This window comes from Pezoporus occidentalis, unplaced genomic scaffold (assembly GCF_034315485.1).
Source record: "Pezoporus occidentalis ecotype Australia unplaced genomic scaffold, CSIRO_AGI_Poc_V1 ctg11, whole genome shotgun sequence".
In the NCBI taxonomy this organism is placed as follows: Eukaryota; Metazoa; Chordata; class Aves; order Psittaciformes; family Psittacidae; genus Pezoporus; species Pezoporus occidentalis.
In genome coordinates, this window is record NW_026912886.1 from 8181090 (window position 1) to 8205937 (window position 24848).

At 40.5% G+C, this 24848-nt stretch overlaps 2 protein-coding genes across 12 annotated transcripts in view; one reads left to right on the forward strand and one right to left on the reverse strand.

Annotated features, from left to right (window-relative positions):
* TM6SF1 (transmembrane 6 superfamily member 1) lies at positions 1–23264 on the forward strand. Of its 11 annotated transcripts, XR_009966839.1 has the most exons (11): positions 91–295; positions 2396–2499; positions 3708–3805; positions 4879–4982; positions 7000–7082; positions 8404–8525; positions 13090–13194; positions 15219–15311; positions 15957–16076; positions 20399–20507; positions 21428–21633. XR_009966839.1 is itself a non-coding variant. In XM_062629687.1 (10 exons), exons 1-10 carry the CDS (start codon positions 204–206, stop codon positions 20447–20449), a joined length of 972 nt encoding a protein of 323 aa, XP_062485671.1. In that variant the 5' UTR covers positions 91–203; the 3' UTR covers positions 20450–21633. The 11 variants fall into 11 exon arrangements, 10 of the variants coding, with proteins under 10 accessions (XP_062485726.1, XP_062485708.1, XP_062485671.1 ...); XM_062629687.1 differs by having other exon boundaries at positions 20399–21633; XM_062629695.1 differs by lacking the exons at positions 20399–20507; positions 21428–21633 and adding an exon at positions 17295–17790 and having other exon boundaries at positions 92–295.
* The window catches only part of HDGFL3 (HDGF like 3), a 38342-nt gene continuing 36504 nt past the window's right edge, over positions 23011–24848 (reverse strand). Inside the window, exon 6 of the mRNA XM_062629755.1 lies at positions 23011–24383. Coding sequence (XP_062485739.1) covers positions 24378–24383 — 6 coding nt within the window. The 3' untranslated portion in view covers positions 23011–24377. The remainder of the gene's footprint in view (positions 24384–24848) is intronic.

The window sequence follows — 24848 nt, forward strand, 5'->3', positions numbered from 1 at the left end:
GCCGAGCCGCGGGGCGCGCGGGCGGTTGCACCGACCTCCAGCCGCGGCCGGCTCCGCTTTCTGAGGCGGGTTTAACCCTCCCCAGGCGGGGCGGGCAGCGGGCAGGGGCCGGCGGGCGGGAAGGGCTGAGGCGAGGCGGTGCCTCGGGCCGGGCGCGACGCTCGCAGGGGCGCAGAGCGCGGCTGCCGCCTCCCGCCGCGGGCATGAGCGCCTCGGCGGCCACCGGCGTCTTCGTGCTGTCCCTCACCGCCATCCCCGTCACGTACCTCTTCAACTGCCTGGCGGCCACCGGCAGGTGAGGCGGGCGAGGCCGGGCGGCTCCCGCCCTGCGGCAGGGCAGGGCAGGGGAGCGGAGAGGGCGGCGGGGCTGAGGGAGGTGCGGGCGGCCAGGGCAGCCCGGCGGGTATTTTTAGCGGCGGCGCAGGGACAGGGCAGCTGCGGCCGCGGGGCTGAGCGGGACCGGGCGGGAGGCGGAGCGGGGCAGCGGAGGGCGCGGGTAGGGCGGCAGAGGGGACTCGTTCCCGGGTCCTGCCCGCGTCCTCTAACGGGAGCCGCGCCGGGATGCAACCGGGGAGACGTGAGCGGGGCTCTTGGCCCGGGATCCTCACCCCGGGACCCCCAAGCCCTCCGGGTTAGCATCCTCTGCAGCGTGTCCCCGTGCTCCGGAGCAAAGGTCACCGCCTCCGAGAGGACAGAGCGGCCCGGGGGTGCCGCGGGGCCCCGTCGAACCTGCCCCGCACCCAGCCTGGAGCCGCGGGGCAACGGGCGCTGGAGGCTGTCCCGGCGCCCAGCATTCACGAACAAAATCCAATTCTATTTTAAAACGAATGGAAGAACTCACCAGCTCCAGGCACCCCGTCAGGCGTGCGAGTTGTAACTGGAAATGTCCATGTGCCCTTGCTCTGCCAAAAAACGAGGATCCCAGGATCAACCGCAGGTCTAGAAAAGAAAGGTCTTTCCTCATGGAAAAAACACTGTACTTAAAGGTCCGTGTGGTATTTTGTCATCCCACAGCCTGCGGTGTTTTGCAACTTTACTTGCAAATATTTACTTGCAAATATTTGCTTCGTGGTTTTAAGGCTTAGCTACATCTGTTCCGTCCTCATTTTACTCCTTCGGCCGATAACTTGATTTTTAGTTTCTCATTGCTAGAGAAATGCCGAATAACACATGCTGACTTACTTGATTCATTGCCAATATTTATTTCAAAATGATAGACCGCAGTGAAAAGTCACTGCAATATTAACAGCTGTAATGGTATGAAGAAATTCATCACCGGGAAAACAGACCAGCAGGACATTCAAACCATAAACAAAACCAACACGCTAGTGCTGCTCATCCCGACTCAAAGTATGTGTGTATATTCTGATATGTTTGACCTTGCACGGTTTTTGCAATAATTTTAAGTGAAGTTGCGCGAAGGCTGATATTGTCATAGTATTATTTGTACACAATTTATTTTCTTGACACACAGAATTGGTACTATGTATAAAAATCATATGCCAGATATTTTTAGTGTATGCTTCTGGACCTTACCTAACTTTCCACTCCTTTTTCACTCCATGCACAAGCACAAAAGTGAAGACTGAGAAGAGTTTTGTCTTAAAGAGAACTAAATAGAATCTACCCAGAGCTATAAACCAATTTCAAACTGATTTTCTTAACTTGCGTTTTCTTGGGGAAGGAGACAAATTTGCTTTGTGCCAAAGATTTTTGTCCTTTTTCCTAGCACCGCTTTACACGCACTAATATTATAGCCCTGTCTTCAGAGAAAAAGCCTTTTCTGCTGATCTCACCCACATTGCTTACTGACCTCCCAACTGATCCTGTCTTTTAGAGGCCTTTGGCAGTACTTCCAAAACTGGAAATTAGACCTAGATCCACGTGTATTCCATGGGACTGATGTGTTTTATTTGTGAATATGTAATTTCCTGAGTAGATAATTTATTGCTGAGCTGAGACTAAATGTTCCTAATGATCCTTTTTGGCCTTGAAATCTCTCTGTGACTTTCACCTCTCATCGGCCTCTAAGTTTTCCATCATTTTTGTTTATTTTTGCAGATACCAGTATGAATACTGATTTTAGTCAGACAAATCTAGACTCCTGGCTATGTTGTTTATCTAGCTATTTTAGCGTTTTCTTTTTTTAGATGATCACATGTGAAAAGACAGGCACATAAATTTTGCAAAACTATAAAATGAGTTCTATGACAGACTGTGTCAGACTTTAAAAACTAAAAAGACCATTTTAAAAAGAGACTTAAAATACTTTTAAAGTATTAAAAGTTACTTTAAGAGTGTGGGCATTTGAGGATAGCTGGTGAAAAAAGCTGAGCAAGCAAAATTCTGCTTCTTTCTTTCTTTTCAATTCTTTTTCTTTTTCACACTGTTACAGTTCCTGGATAATTGTTCCAGTTGGATTGCTGGTTCTGATTTTTATTGCTCTGTTGGCTCGTGTTCTTGTCAAAAGAAAACCACCCAAAGACCCTCTGTTTTATGGTATGTCTTGGTAACAGTGAAGCTAAAATCAGAATGTATTAATTTATATAAATGGTAATATATGACGGTTATTTCAGATTGAACATTTAAAGCATGGCTTCAGAACCCTGTCTGGTGAGATGGTGCTAGGGAGCCAAGAAAGAAAGACCAGGAAAAAGAACAAGAGTAACACTCAAGCTGGGCCATGACTGTTTGAAATACTGTCATACCTGCTCTGTTAAGATCCTCCTTGTAGCAGGACTTAGACTCCACAGTAGACCTCTCATATATCTCATCCTGTGTGCACTCGTTTAGTCTTTCTGGAACTTTTGGATCAATGGCCTGCATGGCTTGGTTCTTCCTATGACTGAATTCCTTAATTTTCCTATTTTATTAGGCTTCTGTGTTAAGTCACCTTTGTGATATACAGGAAAGTTCAAACCATCCCAGTTCCTGGCTTAGGCTGTCTGCAAACTCAAGCATTTCTATACTGATTCTTGGCCATAAAAGAATAGAGATAATGATTACCCTTTAAAAGGACACATTAGTTCTAGTTTACCTTATAGCAAAATTTAGAATAAAAAAACACTGCTGTTTTTTTCAGTTTTACAAGATGGGCCCGTAGGCAACGCAGGATACAAACCACCTGTATTTGCCTTCTGTCTTCCTCTTCATTAGTTCTGCATGAGGCTGAAGTCAAAGGAAATAAATAGCACAAACCTACCACAAATAAATTTCCTGTGTCAAAGGAGTGACTTGCTAACTTGTCAGATAGGTCTCCTATGGACTGCTGTGACTGATGCAGTTTGTCTTGCTCACCTCCAAAAATGGCAAGTCATATTTCCCTCTCCACCTCCTTTTTATTGTCCTTTCTCCTTTCCAAAAGATGAGGACAGCCAAGGTTTTACACTATGTGTGACCAAGACTTTTGAAAGGCTACATAGTTGTTTCTGCAGACACTGGCTTCCCATGGAGGCTGTGCCTACATCTCACAGAGTTTTGTATTCCTAAGAAAAGCTTCCTAAGAACTTTGTTGGCTAGCCACTGATAAAAAAATAGTACTCTATGTGGGAAAATCATGTTGTATGTTAAATATCTGTGACCTCAAAGTAAATGCATCTGATTCAGTAGATCCCTGCCTGATTGATTGAATTTATCAGACTCTGAAGCAGCTGTGTGGTTCTGAATCTTTATTAATTTATTATTTTTTACTCTTTCTCTTATTACAGTTTATGCTGTGTTTGCCTTTACCAGTGTAGTGAATCTAATAATTGGACTTGAACAGGATGGAATTATTGATGGATTCATGACTCATTACTTGAGAGAGGTAAGCAATTGTTTGGCTTACAAATGTAAGTAAAATCTTTACTATAAATAACTTGGTATAGTATTTGCCAGAGGAAAATAGCCAGTTACACATTCAAAAGTGTCTTCTTGAATTTGGTCATTGACCCATTTCGTTATGGTTATGGACAAAACTTTCAGTGACCTGAAATCACTCATTTGGGAAAAATAGCACTCTTTTCAAGCTCCAGTGTTATTTCACTTGGTTTAAATAATGGTATTCTGTATTTATTTCTGTGGGAATTGAAACACATACAAACTGTATGTGTTTGCAGAAAACTACAGGTAGGATTCAGGAGTGGATGAGTACTGCAGGACTGTCGTGGTTTAAGCCTAGCTGGTAACTTAGAACCACAATCAGCATTGTTCTCAGACTAAAACTGAAACACAACACTGCATCAGCTACTAGGAAGGAGGAAAATAACTGTTACAGCTGAAACCAGGACAAGTACCCAAATGTGTTACCAAGAAAGAAACAAAATTGCTCCTTTATTTTTGTCTAATCACTTTACTGAAAGGAACTGGAGTTAAAAAGTGATGACGCCAGATACCTAGTCAGCAGAATCTGTTGGCTGCTGAATATCAACATTCACCAAAAATAGCTCAGTAAGAGCTTGACATGAAAGTCATTGAAAAGATCCATGAAATGAGGTGGACCTTACAAGGTTATATGTTGTCATCAGTATATTCAATACTATTGTGGATCTCAAGGTTGCTAAACGTATCTTAATTTGTTTCATGTTAAGTGTATCTTTAGCTTTTATCACTAAAATATGGAAAAGTAATATTTCCATAAAATAGCAGAACAGTGCTGACAGTAACATAAGAGTCTTCCCTCCCATCTCACACCCTATTTTGCAAATATAGAACTGATTTAATTATAGCTGATCCTACCTAAATAAAATCTGTGCTTGGAAACATTCATTGTCAGTCAAAACCTGTACCTCTGGATTCAGAGAGCATCAGTTTACTTTTCTGAAATTGTTTCCTGCTGTTGAATTAAAAAATTATTCTTTCTCTAATCACTGCATCTTTTTTAATATAAATGTTCCCTAGGGTGAACCATATCTGAACACTGCATATGGCCACGTGATCTGCTATTGGGATGGCTCCGTTCATTATCTGATGTATCTGTTGATGGTGGCAGCTATTGCATGGGAGTAAGGAATTTTGATTTGTGTACTGTTTATTTTGCTGCATGCTCATTTAACCTACAAATGGCATTCTTTGCTATGCGGTATTTAGATTTTTCTTTCAGGACTCTTTCATGTCTTAGGCCAAAGCAACACTTAGTTTTATTACTTTCAGGAACTGTACCTTCACCAAGTTCCCCTTTCAGCTGAATAAGTCCAGCAAACGCATTGAGTTGAAGTCTGTCTTCTTCACTCTGCAGCAGAGAGCATAAGCACATCTGCATGATATGTGTTATTTAAAAGGAAAGCTTAAAGATGATGCATGTAGAGCAGTTGATGTCATCTACCTGGACTTGTGCAAAGCATTTGACACTGTCCCACATGACATCCTTGTCTCTAAAGTGGAGAGACATCAATTTGATGGATGGACCACTCGGTGGATAAAGAACTGGCTGGATGGCCGCACACAAAGAGTTGTGGTCAATGGCTCAATGTCTGGCTGGAGACCAGTAACGAGTGGTGTCCCTCAGGGATTGGTGTTGGGACCGGTCTTGTTCAACATGTTTGTTGCTGACATGGACGGTGGGATTGAGTGCGCCCTCAGCAAGTTTGCCGATGACACCAAGCTGTGTGGTTCGGTTGATACCCTGGAGGGAAGGAATGCCATCCAGAGGGACCTCGACACACTTGTGAGGTGGGCTGATGCCAACCTCATGAAGTTTAACCATGCCAAGTGCAAGGTCCTACACCTGGGTGGGAGCAATCCCAGGCACAGCTACAGGTTGGGCAGAGAAGAGATTCAGAGCAGCCCTGCGGAGAAGGACTTGGGGGTGTTGGTGGATGAGAAAATGAACATGAGCCGGCTTCAGTGTGCGCTTGCAGCCCAGAAAGCCAACCATATCCTGGGCTGCATCAAAAGGAGCGTGACCAGCAGGTAGAAGGAGGTGATCCTGCCCCTCTACTCTGCTCTCGTGAGACCTCACCTGGAGTATTGTGTGCAGTTCTGGTGTCCTCAACATAAAAAGAACATGGAACTGTTGGAGCAAGTCTAAAGGAGCGCCACAGGGATGATCAGGGGACTGGAGCACCTCCTGTATGAAGACAGGCTGAGAAAGTTGGGGCTGTTCAGCCTGGAGAAGAGAAGGCTGCGTGGAGACCTCATAGCAGCCTTCCAGTATCTGAAGGGGGCTATAGGGATGCTGGGGATGGACTCTTTGTTAGGGACTGTAGTGACAGGAAAAGGGGTAATGGGTTCAAACTTAAACAGGGGAAGTTTAGGTTGGATATAAGGAAGAAATTCTTTACTGTAAGGGGGGTGAGGCACTGGAATGGGTTGCCCAGGGAAGCTGTGAATGCTCCATCCCTGGCAGTTGGACAGAACCTTGGGTGAGATGGTTTAGTGTGAGGTGTCCCTGCCCATGGCAGGGGGCTGGAATTAGATGATCTTAAGGTCCTTTCCAACCCTAACTGTCCTATGATTCTATGTTAAAACCATGTGTGAAAACCCATCTTTTTCCCCAAAGATATTTATGATAGGAATTAATGTACTGCTCAGCATGATGATCTTTCATCCATGTTAGAATGTATCATGCAATTTAAGAGAAAATAATTATTTCTAGAGATTCTTATGTTTCTTGCTGTTGAATAAAGAGTTTGAGAAACTAAGTACTTGAATTCCAGAGGCTAATGTACCTGCTGGTCACAGAAGCATTAACAGAGTGAAATTAATAATTAGTTATTCTTTTATAGTCTTGCACAACCTGTGATATGCAAAATCATGCAGGCAGTCTTTAGATGAGTGGAACACAACATCAAATAACTGAATGTACACAAATCCTGTCCTGTTCATGTGATAACCTTCTTGCACATGAATGTGGGATTTCCCCCTTTCAGAGTAAAAAATCCACTGTTGACTTGTGGTACAGATTTTTAAACCTTTACTGACTAAGACACTACCATGGCAGTTGGTGATTTAAGGGTGATTTGGGGTAAGGGATTTTTAGGGCCTATGCAATAATGATGTCTTGTTTTCTTTTTTAAACAGACAAAGCTATAGAACCATTGGCCTCTACTGGCTAGGTTCCATTATCATGAGCATCATTGTCTTTATGCCTGGAAACATTGTTGGTAAGGACATAATTTATATGACTAACATTTTCCTGTGAAGCATTTTCCAGATTCAGCATTAGGCTATCTATATTTTATTGCAATATCGATTCCTTTCTGTAGTAATACAAAAGAGGAGTTTTAGGAATATCAGTAAACAGATGCAAAAAGAACAAAAAAAAGTGTTGTATTTTGTTATACCCATAAGGCTTTCATCCAAACTAGGTTTAATTTAAGCAATAAATCAATAACTGCTTGCCAGTATCAGAAAAATATGAAGCTTATTTTGCATAAAATTTCCAATGTATTTAGTAGTCTGACTTTCAAGCACCTTAGAAGAGGCATCCAAATCACTTTTAAAAGGGAAATCTGGGTTTTACTCTATTTTAAAAAGAACTTTAACATTGCTAGATGTCTAACATAAGTTAGTGCATGGTTTGTGATGATGGAGGTGATTGTAGTAAAAAATCTTACGTCATTATTACCGGCAGGTGCTTCTTTAGGAGTGCCAGTCCTCTCAATTGGAGATTTCCTTTTTAGCAAAGCTTAACTTGATGCAAAGGTGACAGGTGTTCAACTGAGAAAAGTGTTCATGTGTCCAAATCCTGCAGTCAGCTTTAGAAAAGCTTGTTCTGGCTTTTTATGACAGAGGCAGAGTATTCGTGGTGCAGCCTGGGGACAGTTCAGTTCCCTCCTTTGTAGATACACACGCACTACAGAGAAACCAGTCATCAGATTTAATGTGACAATGTTTCTTCCTCTTTCCTCTGGGGAAAGCAGAGAAACTTGTTATCATGAGCATGCCTTAAGCCTTCCTTTCTGCCAGAGAGTAGCCAGTGTAGAGACACAGATTTCCCTGATTTCCCTGGCCTGTTCTGAATTTATATTTTGTCCTCAAACACTAGTACAGACCTGTAGGAGAAATCAGGGCTTTGGAAAATAAATACAGTAGCAGATCTTAAAAAAATGGATATATTCCTGTTTTCCATTTTTCAAAGAATAATGTCTATTTTTGAAGCAGGTTCCATTAAGAGATTTTAAAGATGCCCCATCCTATAGGATTACCTATGCAGAGTGACTGAGGTGGTTTCCTGTCCCCTCAAAACCTCTCTAATTTCCAAAGTAGCTTCTTGTCTGATAAGCCTTGTCACCCATGACTCTACCACTACTGAGCACATCATTTTCAACAAAATTTGTGTGTTGCTTTAACACTGGTTACTAATGTTTTACATTTACATTACCACAGCTGCTTCAGTGTTTATATTACATAGGATATTTTTTTAAACTCTTCTCCAATACAGCTTACAAATTCTTATATATCTTATAACTATTCTTTTAACAGGCAAATATGGAACAAAAGTGTTTCCTGCTTTTTTCTTAAGTATACCATACATTTGCCTTCCCATATGGGCTGGGTTCCGAATTTATAACCAACCTTCTGTGACTCACGACACTCCAGTCAAGGTAATATTGTTGTGTTTAACTGTTGGCTACTGTTAGAAAAACTGAAACCGTTTCTACTGAGTTTTATAGGTCTCTTGGTGAGCATGGAATGCACTGTGACTGCTCACTGTTGTGACAGTTGCTGCCAGTCCGTGTAGGCACATCTATACTGCAGGACCATTTAAACATGGTGGGTAAAGAACCCATTTATATGTGTGACTGTGTTACTACACTCTATGTATGCAGTTTCTGACTGTTTCAGTTTCTTAGCTGATGAAAATTTGACATATACCAGCTCCATAAAGTACCACAAAATCCTCATAGAAGCTCTGCAGGAAAGTATTCTTCTGCAGACGACTTACAGATTTCATGTGATTTAGTATTTTTTGTGTGTACATTCTGCAATATTAGATTTTACAGGTAATGTATATTAATTGAGATGTAAATTATTTATGTTTCTTGTTAAAAAAAATAAAAAAATGTAAAAATGTTTGCTTAAAACTCCTTAGACCTTTGCCTTTGAATTTAATAGTTGGGCTGTAATAAGGTTAACTGAGCAAGAAGAAAATGCAACAATATTTTATGCAGTGTTTTATATAAAAAAATAGTCCCTGCAGTACAAAGCACACAGCAGATCTTTAACTCTTTGTTGCTATAAGCAAACCAGTTTATTGCCACAGCACACCGTATCAGCTCTATGTAATATGATAAATATTTTTGCATCACGAGAGCTCCTAAGTCTCAGTCAGGTTCATTCTGCAACTGGAAACACAGACACAGATGAAGGAGCTAATTCCTGTTCCATAGCTAATAGGCAATCATTGTGCGAGTGGCTTAGCCAGTGCCACAGAATAACAGCAGATGATGCATTGATAGATTTTCCCAGGGATTTATGAAAGAGAACATTCAGCCATCCATCCTTTAATCTTCAGTAGGAAATAGAGGTATAGACAGAGGTTCGTATCTCCTGGAGTTTGAAGAACTGCTACAGAATCACCACTTTTAGTGCAAACCTCTATGAAAAGCAAACTGGGGGTGACTTCAGGTGCCAAAACCTCTTCTACACTCCTGCACAGGCTTACAGGAAACTGCATGTCCCATCCCAAAGCAATATTTGAACTGATTGACTTAAATCAATCAGTTGGGCATCACTAATTCCGACCAGAAACATGTTCTTTAGGGTCATCAGGGTAGAGAAGTTACATGTAGTTAGTGATGGTGATTTTTGCTATAAGTATTAGTGAGAACATCCTTTGCTTGGGGGATGGCTGAATGGGTCAATTTGTCTTCCTAGTACTGAGGACACCACAGAAATTGCTATTATAGAAAATACATGATGGGCTACTTATTTGCTGAAATACAGCCATGTCTCCTATGCTTATCAGGAGCTGAACTGCTTAGCTTAGGTTTGATATTTTACCTTGGTATATATTGTAGAGAAACTTCATTTTTAAATTCTGTTTCAAAACGAGAGTGCATAGAAAGCTGATGATCTGAAAATTGAACATTGTACTTCTTAGTGAATCCTTTCTTGTAAATCTAGACTTCCTTACTCAGAAGGTCACAGAGGCAGCCTTGATTCCTTCCACTGGGGCCTCCTATCTTCCTAAGTAGTTTATTTTTCAGAAGTCATATTTATCTTCAGAGCTAACTTATGCTTCATATCATAGCATAAATACCTGTGTTCAGTAACTGTACCTTAAAATGCTTTTAAATCTTAACATGACTACTCATGAATTTCTCATTTTTTATACAACTCCTAGTCCTAAATTATATATTGTTTCCAGGAAGTAACTGTGTGTAATGCTACTAAGCATCGTGAGTCCTGAAAATATTTAGTTCTCTTTCAATGTTTTCCAATTAGCTGTAAAATAGAACTTTTCTTTAGCTGTCATTATTCAGAATTGGTATTGAAAGATTTAGGAAGAAAATGTAATAACACTTAAATATGATAGTGCAAGTATATAGAAAAATACTCACACGAAAGCATGGGAAGCAAGCTATGTTCTGTTGGCCACAGTATTTATTGCTATGATATTATTATAAACCAGTTAATTAAAAAAAATAACTAAAATCAATGTGGAGACAGAGAAGAGGTATTGACAGTCTGGATGTTTTTTAATAGAGGTGGGTGCATAAGAAAGGAATAGAGTTTTACCTTCATTCACAATCAAATCAAGCTGTGCTTCAGTGTTTGCAAAGCTCAGCAGATGGATCTCAAGTTATCAGTTCGGAAAAGTTTAATGTACCTTAAAGCTAACAGAATTAATACACACATTTATATTTGCCTATGAATTCTGAAGTGGCTGACTTCTGCGGACAGCACACGAGGTTATTTCAGTTCCTTAAACCCCATCATGTAAGGAGCCTCTCAGAAGTTATGAAAATAGCTTTCTCCTGGAAGTGAGAAAAATGACAAAGCAGACCAACACACTTCCTTGCTACACAAAAGAAACAGCAGGGCTGGCGGGCTCTGGGCAGAGCTCCATCACGTTTGCAATACGTGGGAAACGCGTGGCAGCTCACTGCTACTCGGACAGTGCACTCGACACATTAATTCATTTTAGCACATATTGATGTGAACTTGCTGTGTAAAAGAAAGGTGACAAACAGGTCTGTCAGCAAAGTGCATGCTGTCCTTCAGCTTCTTGCTTCTGATTTTTTTGTATGTTTTGCATTTTCATTTTGTTTGCATAAATGCATGCAGAGAAAAAAGGTGCGAGTTTTCCCTACCTTGGCAATTTCACGAACTTGAACTGCACCAAAGGTCATTCCAACTAATACTGGCTGTCTCCAAAACCTCCCACTACAAAGTTCTGTTGTAGCTTTGTGATCACAGTAAATGTGATCACATGCATTTAATACACCTTTTGAAAGGAGGAGTGATACATGTATATGTTTCATACTTAGAGAAAAGTGGAAAGAAAATATATCAACCCTCAACTTTCCATTGTCCTTAGGTAGTCTACACCTGAAAATGACTTGCAACTCAGCAGCCATGGGAGGCCTTTGTCTTTCATAGGAATAAATATTAGAATAGAGACATTCTTTGCAAGGTAATATTACAAACATTCCTGCACTAGTATTTTAAATACTGTGAAGTGACACCGTACTGCCACAACAAACCTGTTGTGCTTGAAAACCAAAAGTGTCAATTTGTATTTTAGCTTTAAATGAAAGAAAAAAGAAAGTCAGTTTTATGGAAGAGGTGGCCTTTGTGTTTACAGTAGCACTATTGTTAAACCACAGTTCAGATCTTGCAGTTCTTACTCAGGAATTGTGCTTGCAAGATCAGTTCTCCTGTTTCAGTGACTTTATTGTATCTTTATCCTGAGCACCTTTAACTGTGCCTCTACATCCTAATTATTGTTCAGTGCTTTGGAGACATTTCCACAAGTGTGTAACAGGAAGGAAATCAGGTTTTTCTTTTGCTGTCTGTGTGCCAACATGCAACTAATAAAAAGGAAGAGGAAATGAGTAACATATAAATGGGAAAGTTTTTCCATCTGAAAACAGCAGGGATACAGAAAGAGACTCTGATGTACTTGTAGTTTTGTGGCTACACAGTGCTGAAAGAGCTCGTTGAATTATTTCCATAGGTCTTGTAAGTTTTACCATGTAGGCACAGAGATGCCTTTGGTTCCTCCAAAGCCATCTTCTGTGTTAAATATCTACATGGTCTTTGCTACTGTAGAGTGTGAACCCCTCACATTTGCCCATGCAGTGCAGGGGGATTCCTGTTCTGAGGCTGAGGAAGAAGGGTACAGACCAAATCAGATCCAGATGCTGACACATGCTTCAGTGCCCATCAGAGAAATCTATAGTGTACAGTAATAAAAGAATGAAAGGAGGATTTTCCATTCTCCATACACACACACACACACACACACACACACACACACACACACACACACACACTGCATTCTCTGTTTGTGTTACACACAAAAGGTGTATCATTTGCTCAGTGAACTCAGCAGAGAACTCAACGGGCCACAGAAAAGTTTTTATTTTATGCCAGTGATATTCCATTAATTTCAGTAGTGTCACAGGCTGCTGGAAACCAGCATTCCCTCTCAATAACGATGGACCCTCATTTCGCTGTCCCTCCAAACAGTCCTTTTACAAAGCATATTAGATTCAACTCCAAATGTTTGAGACAAACCTACACTTCCAAAGCTTTTCTACATATGGACATCGAGGAAAATTAATTAATTCCAATTAACAAAAGACAACTTTGAAGAAATCAGTTACGCTGCTTTAAAGCCTTATGTGATTGCAGAGTTAGTGTTCATTTGATCTAGGTTGCTTTAAAAGTAATCTTTATTGAAATGGCTTTAGTTGGATCCATCCATTTCTACAGTTTATTCACATTAATTTTCCCACAGCATCCTATCAAGTCTAAAGTCACCTTTTTAGATGTGGAAGTCTTGCCACCTCCGAAATCAGTGGGTAAAGAGCATAAGTTAACAGAACTGTGTCTGTGATAACGTTTCACTGCTTCACCCTTCTTGTAGCAACTGATCTGCAGTTAAATACATGTCATGTGGAACCAGGATGTATTTACTAAACATGTTCTGTGTTGCAGGTGGTTCAGGAAGTCCAGAAGAAAGGACTCTTAAGACGACCAATAGATTTAATGTTAGCTGCGTATCTCATTCTAGCAACGGGGTTTTGCATATTTAGGGGCATGGTAAGTTGAAGATATTTTAATATTCTGTCCTCTAATTTTAGAAAAACTTGTGTCTGTGTGAAAAAGTCTGTACATTTTGGTCCAGGGAAATCTTGAGACTTTTAGGGTTTGAATAGCCTTAGACATAAAAAGGACAAATTGTTTATTTATGCAGATTAGTGGTGCTTTGCTTCTCCATTTTTCCCTGTGTAAAGTATATTTTTCAAAAGGAGGTGCAAATTGCAAGAGTCAATAGCATCCCAAGTGCAGATCAACATGACCTAAACCTGTTTTCATTCTGGTATTACATTTATGGCCAAGAATGCAGAGAAAATAAAACAAGTTGAGTCTGTATTCATGTTTTGCTAAACAGAGATGCATCATTAAAATTATAAAAGAAACCAAGTTAATTTACACTGCATCAGATAGAGAACAGAGAGAACATTTCCACATGAAAAAAAAATTATCCATACTACATGAACAACCCATATTCTACTTGTTTCTACTTACCAAGAGCTTACTTTCAAAAAAAAGTTTGCTTTTTAAGCACAGCTGATTGAATTCAAATTTCTGAGGGAATGAATCAGTACCGAAAACGCTTGAAGTAGAAAAATGCAGTAGTAGGTAAATCTAATCCTTTGTCAGCTCTAAAGCATTTTAAGCTTCTGTCTTAAGCAGAAGGGAAGTTGTGCATCTTTAAGTGAACAGAGATCAAATGTTTAGGTGTCTTAGATAACCACCTGCTTGCTTGATGTGTAGATCTGATCCTGTCTAGAACAATTCAAGTACCCAAATAACATTTTATTTACCAGTGCAGATTGTCCTTTTGTGGTTCTGCTGCTCACGTACTTGGTCATCTTCAGCTGTTTCACTGAAAACCTGCCTCTCTTTTTTTCCTTCTAACTTGTCACAGACTGCTTTATTTCTTCTCGTAGGTCATGCTTAAGAGCAGCACTGATAACCATCCGTTTTACTTGTAATTTTGTTGTGGGAAATGTTAATTCACGCTCTAACATCTAATTTGGTTCTACAATCCCACTGCTGCATTTCTCAGAGCAATATTTTTTTTGCTGATTTTGAGTATGGTCATTTCCTTAGGTATTTCATTTGCTGAACAGGAACTGCTCACTGGCCTTAACTTATACACACAGAGGTCTCTGCGTAAGCTGCAGTAACCATGAGCTTGTGAAAAAGTGAATAAAATCTAATGCATTATAGTCCACTCAGACCTGATTCTTGGAGGCCCATGTTGGAAAAGAACAGGGATGAATGTCCGCCGTTTGTAAATATTTACATTTCCCCCTCCAAGTCACGTAACAAATGCACGTGAAACTAAGTTGTGCAAAACTTACTGTTTGGTCCTGTCATTTAGGCATTAACAATGCCTTGTCATAAAACAGTGACAGCTGTTGACACAGATTGATAACTCATTTTACACTAGTATTTTTGGCAGTAGTTTTAAGGGTTGTCATGAAAAGGAACTACTTTTGTCTCTCCGTGTTTATTGTGAACTTGTTCTTTCTATATGAGCATAAAATCCAACAATCTCCCCTTTGCTACTCTCCTTTAAAAATTACTGTTATTTTAAGTAGCACTGTCTCTCTGCATTGCTCTCCACTGCTATCCTGCCACAGTGCAACTTCTCTGTTGGGCTACATTTACAGCTTGCTGTGCTCAATTGGGTGCTTAACCCGAGGTTTCCATTGAGCAATTTTCCATTGGAAAGTTCATTTGCTGGGATCAAAGCCTGTTTATCAGAGCAAATCAATAGCAATTAGACTCTCACTACAGCTTAGCCAACAGACTGAACTCTCTTCCGGTCAAAATCTTTAAAGCAGGCTGTCAGGATTTCCTCACAAACCCTCTGAGCAGGAGCTGAAGGGAGGCTGCATTTCAGCTTTTAATTGGTGATCAAATGGGTCACTCACACAACAGACTTCGAGCAAGCCTGTGGGGTAGCAGTGCTGCAGACCACTGGTGAATCTTTAGGGCTGTGGTTTAGAACACGTTCTTTGTTCATGGGAAGTTTTACAAATTCTCCTTAGATTGCTCTGGATTGCCCTGCTGAACTCTGCCGGCTGTATATTCAACTTCATGAGCCCTATATAAAAGATCCTGCTGCCTATCCTAAGCTTCAGGTAAAGCATTGTGGAGCATAGAGTATTAACTGATTTGTGAACTGGTGCAAAGGTGGGTTTCACAGATGACAAGATCAATAAGTGCAGTATTTGTTCATGGCAAGTTAAATGGTACTTCATGTATTCTCATGCAACCATTACAGGGTACCCCTCTTAAACCCTTATACAAACCCTATTGACAGAGGCATGGCAGAAGAGGGAATGCTGTGCTTTAGATCTGCAGCATTTGCGAGATTGCCATTCTTTTGCAACTCTGGCTTCTGCAAGAACCAAGTATCTCTGCTGAACCTGTTCTTTCTGGGGAAGGTGTGGCTTGGGTGGATCTCGTGCCTCCCAACTGAAAGTGTGATGGAGCTTGAGAAACAGAGCCCATGTTGTGTTGGATGCTGAATTAGGTCAAACCATGCTTATTGGCATGGTCTCAAGATGGCAAGGGGTAGGAAAACATGTCATGGGGTGAAGTGGATTTGGATGGGGCAAAGAGACAACAGCCATCAATATTAGTGGAGACCTTAGGGTAGCTGGATCCAGTCCACAGCATCCAGGTGTAGTTTTGAGTAGTCTCAGCTCTTCAGTCAATTGGCTAATTTTTAAATGCATTTCCCTCACACTGCAAAGCAACTAATATTTCTGTTTAAAATGCAGATGCTGGCTTACATGTTCTACTCTGTGCCATACTATGTGATTGCTCTGTATGGCCTACTGGTGCCTGGCTGTTCCTGGATGCCCGATTTAACCCTTATACATGCTGGAGGACTAGCTCAGGTATTTCTTTGTAAAATGTTCACTCTTTAATTACAAGATAATGAGTAGAGGCCTATGCAGTAAATAAGGGGCCCATGGCTTGATCATCCCATGCAGGTTTTATGACACTTTAACTCAGATATAACCTTTTATATCTGTAAAAAAAACCTAATTTAAGTGAGTGGAGTATCAAACCTCTTACATGTCTCTAATGAATGACTGCATTCTTGTTTTAGTAGACTTCATCCTAACGCAGAATCTTTTTACTGGGCTCATTTAAACCTTATTAAGCACCATGCACTCTTTAGCTGAGACTTGAAGGAAGCCTGTCAAAGCTGTAACAGTCAACCACATAAAAAACACCCCAAACACAACAAAACAGCACAATACTTTGTTTCCATGATATGTGTTGACCAATGAGGTAGTCTGAAAAACATAAGTGGAAAAAGTATCTACTAGTCACACCAAATGGGCAATGTCAGTTGATGATGTTGGTACAACACCAGGAGCCTCCTGGGCAACAGACCACAGTAACACTAAGACATGCTTGTATTGCCAAAGGCAGACCAGTGATTATACTTTAACTCATTCTGTTCTGATTATCTTAAATAAATGACTGTAGTTAATTACAAGATGGTGCTGGTGCTTATGAAAAGACTGACCAAACCAAAATAATTAACAGGAGCTAATAAATAACTTCTCATGAGATACAGATGACCATTAAGCAGCTGAGACAGCAACAATTGATTTGTACTGTATGTAAGAAATTAAATGTGCTCTGAGCATCCAGACAATGAAGAAAATACACACATAATCCTGTACCAATAACGTGAACATGGGGACACGGCAATAAGTGTAATTTAGGTACCACTATTACACAAACACAAACCAATGCTTTGTTCCTCAGGCCTGAGATAATCACAAACTCCAGTCCAGCTTAACTGCCCAGCAAGGATGGGGAGAGTGTAATTTGATCTTCTATTTGTGAGCAATTATCACAGAAAATATGACTACTGTTTCCTACACAGTTTATAGAGAATCTTGAATTACCAAATGATATCAAAACAGAACCTGGCAAACATGAATGAGGAGGTTTAGATGAACAAAATGTATCATAAATACTATACAACTGTTTGTCCCATGTCTAACTTAAAAAAGCACAAGCTAGCTAAAGTAGGCAAGCTGATGTCAGGAGCCTCTCTCTACTGACAGACTGTTCAGGTTTCCTGAATTCCCCAGACAGTCAGGAAAGAAACTGCTCCTTCAACAATTACCTAGCACAAGGAAAGGTAAACCAGAAGTCAGAGTGTCACATCACAATCTTGCAAGTTTACCAAAAAGCTCAGCCTCCCAGACTGGAGACAGTTTTTGGTTGGATGGTTTTGGTTTGTTTGGTTTTTTTCTTGTTTGTTTTTCTTTTAACTGCTTCCCATAACAAATACTCCCCTTTTTTTTAAATGGCACTTTGTACCTTCTAACTGTATGATTAATACGTGCAGCATCTTGGTGCTGCGAAGTCTAAAACCCCTCTGTTATCCTTTGTGGTTTGGCTTCAGGATAATGCCAATTCACGTATTAGACAAGGAGAAGAAAAGCTACTGGTAACCCAAAGCTAACACTTGCAATTTCCCATTTTACTCTTTAAAGCTTGTCCTAGGCACAAGCAAAAATTGCAGGCTAACAAACATGGATCAAGAGAATGGTGTGGTGCAGCACACCCTCCCCATTTGTCCCAATTCAGGTTTGGGAGAGGGTTTTTGTAGTATTTACTTTAACAGGCTGCAGAATGAACTTCGGTCATCCCACAACTGACCATGATTTAATGGATCTGACCTGGTGAACTGTGAGCAACCTGGGAGGAAAAATGTGTGCGACAATGAATTGAGTACTCCCAGATTACTTTTGGGTTTGGGCATTTTGAGGCGCAAAACAAATTTCCAGGTGTGTCTACTGTTTTCTCAAGTTAAAACATTGTAATTGATACTCAAAACATATGTAATTACCAAAACACATTTTGCTTTCCATTACACATAAAGATCCAATAAAGGTAATGATGGGAGCAGTGGGTATTGCTCCCCAGGAAAGAGCACTTCTCCTACAAACAGCAAACGTGGGAATTCCCATTATTTTTATTTCAACCATTATGAAGTATGTGCTTTTCACAAAAAACAAGTCTCAAACACCATGTGATGCATCTAAACTAAGACCCTCTGAAGGTGCCAAGCCTTTCACACACAGAGAAAACGTACCAGTTTTCAGAATTGCACACAGCTCTCTGCTTGAATTATTCTGTCACTAACATCCAGACTCCAAACCCAGGTTATAACACTTATTAGACTTTCTGAAGCTCTTTAAATGTTACACAGCTAAAGTACCAAAAGCTCTGATTCTATGAAAGTATTGGAAGCCTCCGAATTTGTGAGCCAGATGAGAAGGGATGAAGAGCCTTAGCCCTGCCACCCAAAACCATTCTGTCTCACCAACTCATTGCCCTGTTCTCCAGATGTAGGAAGATTTTCTCTGCTCCTTCTCCATCAATTTGCCTTAATGCTGGAATTTTTGGTGGCTAGTTTCTTCCAGTACCCCTTGTCTACAAGAGAACCTAAACCCAAGGAGCATATTTTTCTAAGTTACTTTCTCCCCGCTCTATTTGACGGCTTTCCTCAGGCACATATGACCTCGTTCAAACCCCTCCAGAATAAACGGCAATCTTTGCTTGATTTTAGCCAGTTCTGGAGAGAAGGCACAGAGCAAAGAAGGACTCCTAACCTTTTTCCAGGCCCTTCTCTATCCCTAGGAGGAAGGCTTTCCTGACTGCAGGATATGAAATATTCAAAGTACAGTCTACAAGACAAAAGATGTAATTTAAAAAAATCTAAACCCAAGCTATTTCACACAGACAAGAAGCTTAATGAGGAGCAGGCACAAATTGCAGTTGTCAGGCTGAGCAGTGCCATGTCCAGCACCAGGCAGCTCCCAACTGCTGGCCAAGGCTTCTGCATTACAAAGGCTGGGTTTTAAATCGATAAGGCTACCTTAGAAATTTACCTGCAGCATCTCATTTGGTTGATTTCTCAACCAAAGTTTAGGGGTTTGATCCTCAAAACTCTGCACTTGAGAGGGTTCAGTGACAGAAAACAGTAAGGAATGGCTCATTTGCTGAAAGGCGAACCATGGCAAGGTAACACAAGGTAACACAACAGACTCACGGCAGTACCAGCCTGTAGCATGACAGGCAGAAGGCTCTGCAGTAATTAACAGATACTGTCTTAAAATCATGGGTTTGGTGCAAACCTGCCTGGTACTTGAAAGAAGAGCAGGACTGAGCTATTGGTGAATGACAGGTCTGCTTTTAAGACACATCCCTGCCCCAAGGGAGGAAAAAAAAGGGGAGGGTGTGGGGAGAAGCAGAGCACAGTGGTAGAAAGGAACCACATGAGATAAAAGACATGGCACAATTTCCATACAGACAAATCAATTAAAAAAAAATAATAAATTGACTTCAACAGACCTAAATATCCTCCCTGGTAATGAAAGGAAAAAGCCATGTGTTACATTGAAAAACAACTCTAATAAACAGTAACTTCATTATATAGTGCATCATTAGCTAGCAAAAATCTTCATGAGCTACAAACAGAACAAAATGATTCTGCTTTTCCTTTTTAAAATGCTCAAAGCTCACTAATGTGCCACAACTCTTGTAAAAGACCACACAATAAGGCTTAGATCTTGAGGAGGCATTGAGGAGGCTGTGGGAGCTCTGGGTCTCTCAACAGCAGCCCTTACAGTTCTGTCTGGCAAGGCTTAATATGGAATATGAATTTACTATCAACTTACTATGATGTACAGCTGGTCACTCTTGGTGACAAGTGGGTCTTGCAGTCCTCCAGAGAAGTACGTAGCTTAACATCTTGTTCACCCCAGAAGAGGCTCTAAGAATACTACCAAGAGTCTGTGTCTTGGTAAACCTCAGACAGACACAAGCCTCCTCTCTACGTCCTGACACTGGCTGGCTATTTGCTTGGGAAGCTGCTACCCCATGTAACAAGGCTTTGCTCCTGAGCACCAATGCACTTGTTGCCTAGGCTGAGCAGGCTCCCAAGGCAAGGGAAGGCTGAGCAAGGTGCCCAGGTGCTAAAGGCAGTTCCTTCCTGCCTGAGACAGATGAGGACAAACAAGCTGTGAGAGACAGCAACTTATGAGGCCAATATAAAAAGGCTGCTGATAGTTTGGCCCTGAACATCTCTTTAGTGTGTTATAGCTATTTACAGAAACATGCTAAGCAGCACTCTCCTCAAGTTTGTTTTATTTGATTTCTTTGATTACTTTGTTTCCTGGCTCAGGTGTGGCAGATCAGCTCTCCCAAATCAGTGGAGGTGATCAGAATCACCTGAAAACAAATTGCCTTTTCTGCTTTGATGTATGGCCTCAGCCTAACCTTTTGCTGGAAGGGTGTGTATTAAAACACCTGAACTATATTTATTTCACTTTCTACTTTGCTAACTGTAAGCAAAACTGTTTTCTTTGTGAGTCTCCATCACACATCTCCATGGCTAACTAACTAAATAATAATGAACCAAAATGGACACACAATAGTTAATGTGAATGAGCTGTGGCTTGAAATAGCAGGTAACAGATGGAGACAAAAGACAGTGACTATCCTGACACTTCTATCTTTAAATGTTTGTTTATGCTAAAAATACTCTTCACAGCAAGGTTGTCTTTGCATACAAACTTCACTGTAAACTTAACCTATACTTCAGAACCACTCCCAGCCCAAAGCCAAATACTGCAGACATGTTTGCAGTCATCAGTTCTGGGATCAGAACTTTGGAAGACTGGGTTTAAGGTTGAAAAAGCCCTAACAAACCAAACCCAGAACTAACATAGCTTCCAAGAGTTTACATTCTAACTTCACTCAGAGTGTCTGCCTGCTTCCCGTTGATGCCAAACATGACATTCCCATGTAGGTGGGTGCAAGTCCTACCCCCATCACTGGGCTGAGGCCCAAGAGTACATACCTCTGCAGCCTTTTGCCTGGGTAAGGATCCTGGACCCTGTTGCATGAATATCACCCATAAGCCAAGGGTGAAATCCTGACTTAGAGATCAGTGCCACCACGTGCATAAAATAAACCTCCTACCGTGCCACTGATGGTTCCACTTACGCCTCTTATACCAAGGTATTAACTATCTTAGTTTAGGCTGTATTTTTATACCACTGTGCAAAAGTATGATAGATAATTCTGGAATAAAAGGGCTGGCTTGGAAAATGTCACTGGAGATGCATACTTGCATGCAGATTTTGCCGTCTTTCCAAAATACGCATCAATTTTACCCTTCTTTAACATCTACGTTATATACACACCACAGGCTCAATTTTCCCATATTGGTGCTTCTCTTCATGCTCGAACTCCTTACATCTACAGAGTCCCTGAAGAAGCAAAACAGTTTTTCCTGATACTGAACATAATGTATGGGATTCTTCCCCAGCTGTTGGCTTACAGATGTGTCAACAAGCCAGAGTTTTTTATGAAACCAAAACAAGAAGGAAAAACAGAATAACACAACTGTTTTCAGCTCCTCGTTCTGGCTGTCTATATACCTGGGTTGGGATGTAACCGAACTGCTCCAGTGGAACCCGAATGAAGTGTGTAAGATGTGTAAACCTGCACAGTTGTGTAAAGTTGCACGGTCTGTTTTGTTTATCCTACTTGAAAAGGGAAATAAAGACAACTGCCTTCAGTACCACTTCTCAACATCTTGACTTTGCGCTGCAGCAGAGCTGCGGGTTCCCATAGCTATTTTTAAGTAAGCTGCTTTGACAGTTTTAGAAATACTGCATGAAGTTAAATAATAATGATGATGTCAGTGTTTAGCCTCCACACCCTGAAGAGTATCACTGGCAGCAATCCCTACGCAGAGCTAGGCTAGAATGGGAAGGTCAATGTTTTGAGGTGTGAAAAATTAACATACGTAACTCTGTCACATGCACATCTTTTATTTGTCAAAAAGTATGCCTTGTGGGTCAGCCTTGTTAAAAATCCCAAGAAATCTTTTTAAGAAGCAATCAACTTTTACGGTAAGACTCCATATATGATAAGCAAATCATAGTTTTGTTAATTCTTTTAAGGATTCACCTCTGCAAGGACTGCTCATCTGCTTGAAGTTAAGCATGTGCTTAACTAGTTTAACCAGCTCCTCTGAACTGGGCCTAGGGGCTTGATACCTCGGGCAGGTTGACCTTACACCGGAGAATGCAGTTTCAGAGCGGGGTTTTGGTTCTTCTCTGCAGCTACTTTTGCTAATGTTGTTGCTCCTAAACAAGTAGCAGCAAATACAGTGACCTTGATTTGTGTTGTTTATGTTTCTGTTTGCAATTACAACTATTTCTATGCCTTCTATGTGTATTTACACTAAAAGCAGTACACTTAAGTGCCTTTCTCACAGATGAAATTGGCTGATACATTTTAACTTGAAACACTTTATTTGGGAATGTTGACTTTTGGCCATTTTGATTTAAAGGATCTTCTTTTTAAACCTAACCAGTAATGAGACAGGATCAGTTCATGCATGTGCATGTTGCACCCTGTGCAAGGGGACTTTGAGAGCAGCAATAAACTCATGCTGGGAGGCTCTTCTGCTGCATACTGAGCTGTGCTTTGCAGCAGTGCTCAGAAGAGAGACCCCAGGTTTCACACCTCCAGCCAAAGGAGCTGGTCCAAGATAACCCCAACCCACCTCAGTAATGCCTCCTGGTGAAAGGGAGTTTAGCAATAACCCCCTCTGGCACCCAGCCTCCTGCCGTGCTCACTAGAACTGGGGGTAGCTCCATCCCAGCACAGCCTCCCATGAAAACCAGCCCCAAGCTGTTGGGCTGTATCAAGAGGTGCGGGCTCACAGTCAGGTATCCGAGCCGCTGGTGTCACTGCTCATGTTTTTAAAGAAACTTTGAGTACATTCAAGGTGAATTTAATAACCTCCTGTTATCCAGAAAAGGCAAAGTACAGAAAAAATAAAGATCTCACCTGCACTTGTATCTATTATGGTCAACTCATGTTAACAGAATGTTTTGCTTTAATACTTGACTTACATTAATACCTCACATTATTACACGTATGAAGCCAAATATGACGCTAACTTAGTTGCTTACAACCTCAAACCTTACTCCCAATACACATTCCAATAAATTTATTCTGTAAAAACAATACATTTTTTTGTTCTCTTTTTTTCTTTCCTTTTTTGTTTTTTTGTTGTGTTTTTTTTTTTTTAAGTTTTTTACAGTAAACTCATCAACTACAAACCTTGAATACGCAAAAGATGTTCCAAGGACAAGCATAACAAGGATTGATAAAACCAGACTAAATATGTTTTCACAATAAAAGCTGGCATAAAAATAAATAAAAATCTCTATTATCACAATAGCAACAATAATGTACACAGAGTAATGGATCTGGAATGCTTACTTACTAGTCTAGTTCTATTTCCAAACGGAAAAAAAAAAAGCCAGAATGACAGCATCCTTTTTTAAGCCTTTCATTATTTAAAATTGATGTTTTCTTTTGGTTTCCCATAGGGTTCTATATCACAGTAAGCTTAAAAATGGAAAGCATCCAAATGAATGATTTCAAATTGTGTTGGCATTGGAAAAAATCCTTGTATTAATCTAAAGAAACACAAAAAGACTTTCACTAACTCCACATATAGGAACTAAGTCAGATAGTGTACATTACATCATGACTTTGAGAAGTATTAAGAGTATAACTAGCTAGGTACTTCTAATAAGGAAAGGTATTTTATTACATTATTGAACTTGGCGGTGATTTCAACTGAAGAATTTTTCTTTTATGTTTTAAACTGATCAAAAATCAAGGAAGTATGGATATAAGGAAATCTAAACTTATGTTTGTACGTGGAAGATATCGTAGTATTGGATGGAGGGGACTAATTTCTAAGTTTTACTTGTTTTAAAAAAATGCTGATTTAGAATGATATAATTTGGAGTTACACCTTTTCTGTCTAGAAAAGGAATTGAGAACATGTTCAAGTATGCGTTATCTTCATACACCTCAGCCACTGGTAAAGGGCAACTTCATGCAACCAAATAATATGAAAATCAAAAAGTAACCCTTATAAAAAAGGGTAAAATGTCATTTCTGCAAACACAACAGATAGGAATGTGAATAATGTGCATACAAACTGGGATGCTGTTGATGATACTAATGAAGAGATGTGATGATTCATATCAAATCCAAGAATATTAGACAACCAAACATGTAACCTTCTTGTGTTTTCCCTTAATAGTCAGCAGTCATTATGTTGGTTAAGTCTGAAAGAGAGAGAGAGAAAAAAGATATCACATTTAATTTAAGAAAAAGCATACTGTAACAAACTTGATGTAATTAATGCCTTACTGCCACACTTCAAAGGCCCGGGCTCAAGGAGCCACCTGGTCTGTTCCAACAATAACGTTTTTCTAAACAAAACTGCTTATATCAACTAAACATCATCAACTAAAGAATCAACTAAACAGACCGCTATAGGATAGTAGAGAACACAGTTTAACAGTAAACGTTTGGGCTTTATTCAAATAAGCAGCTCCAGTCACAGATGTGGTTGTTTTTCTGTTTTCCCCAATCACTTCATTAGGAATCTCTTAGTGTTCTTCCCACACAGCCACCATCTGCATTTTTCCACTACCCCAGATCCCTGCCAGGCCCTGTGCAGAAGCTCAGGCTCAGCTGGATCCCTGAGCACCTCCCGATGTTGAGAACAATGTTTTGTGCTCAAACAA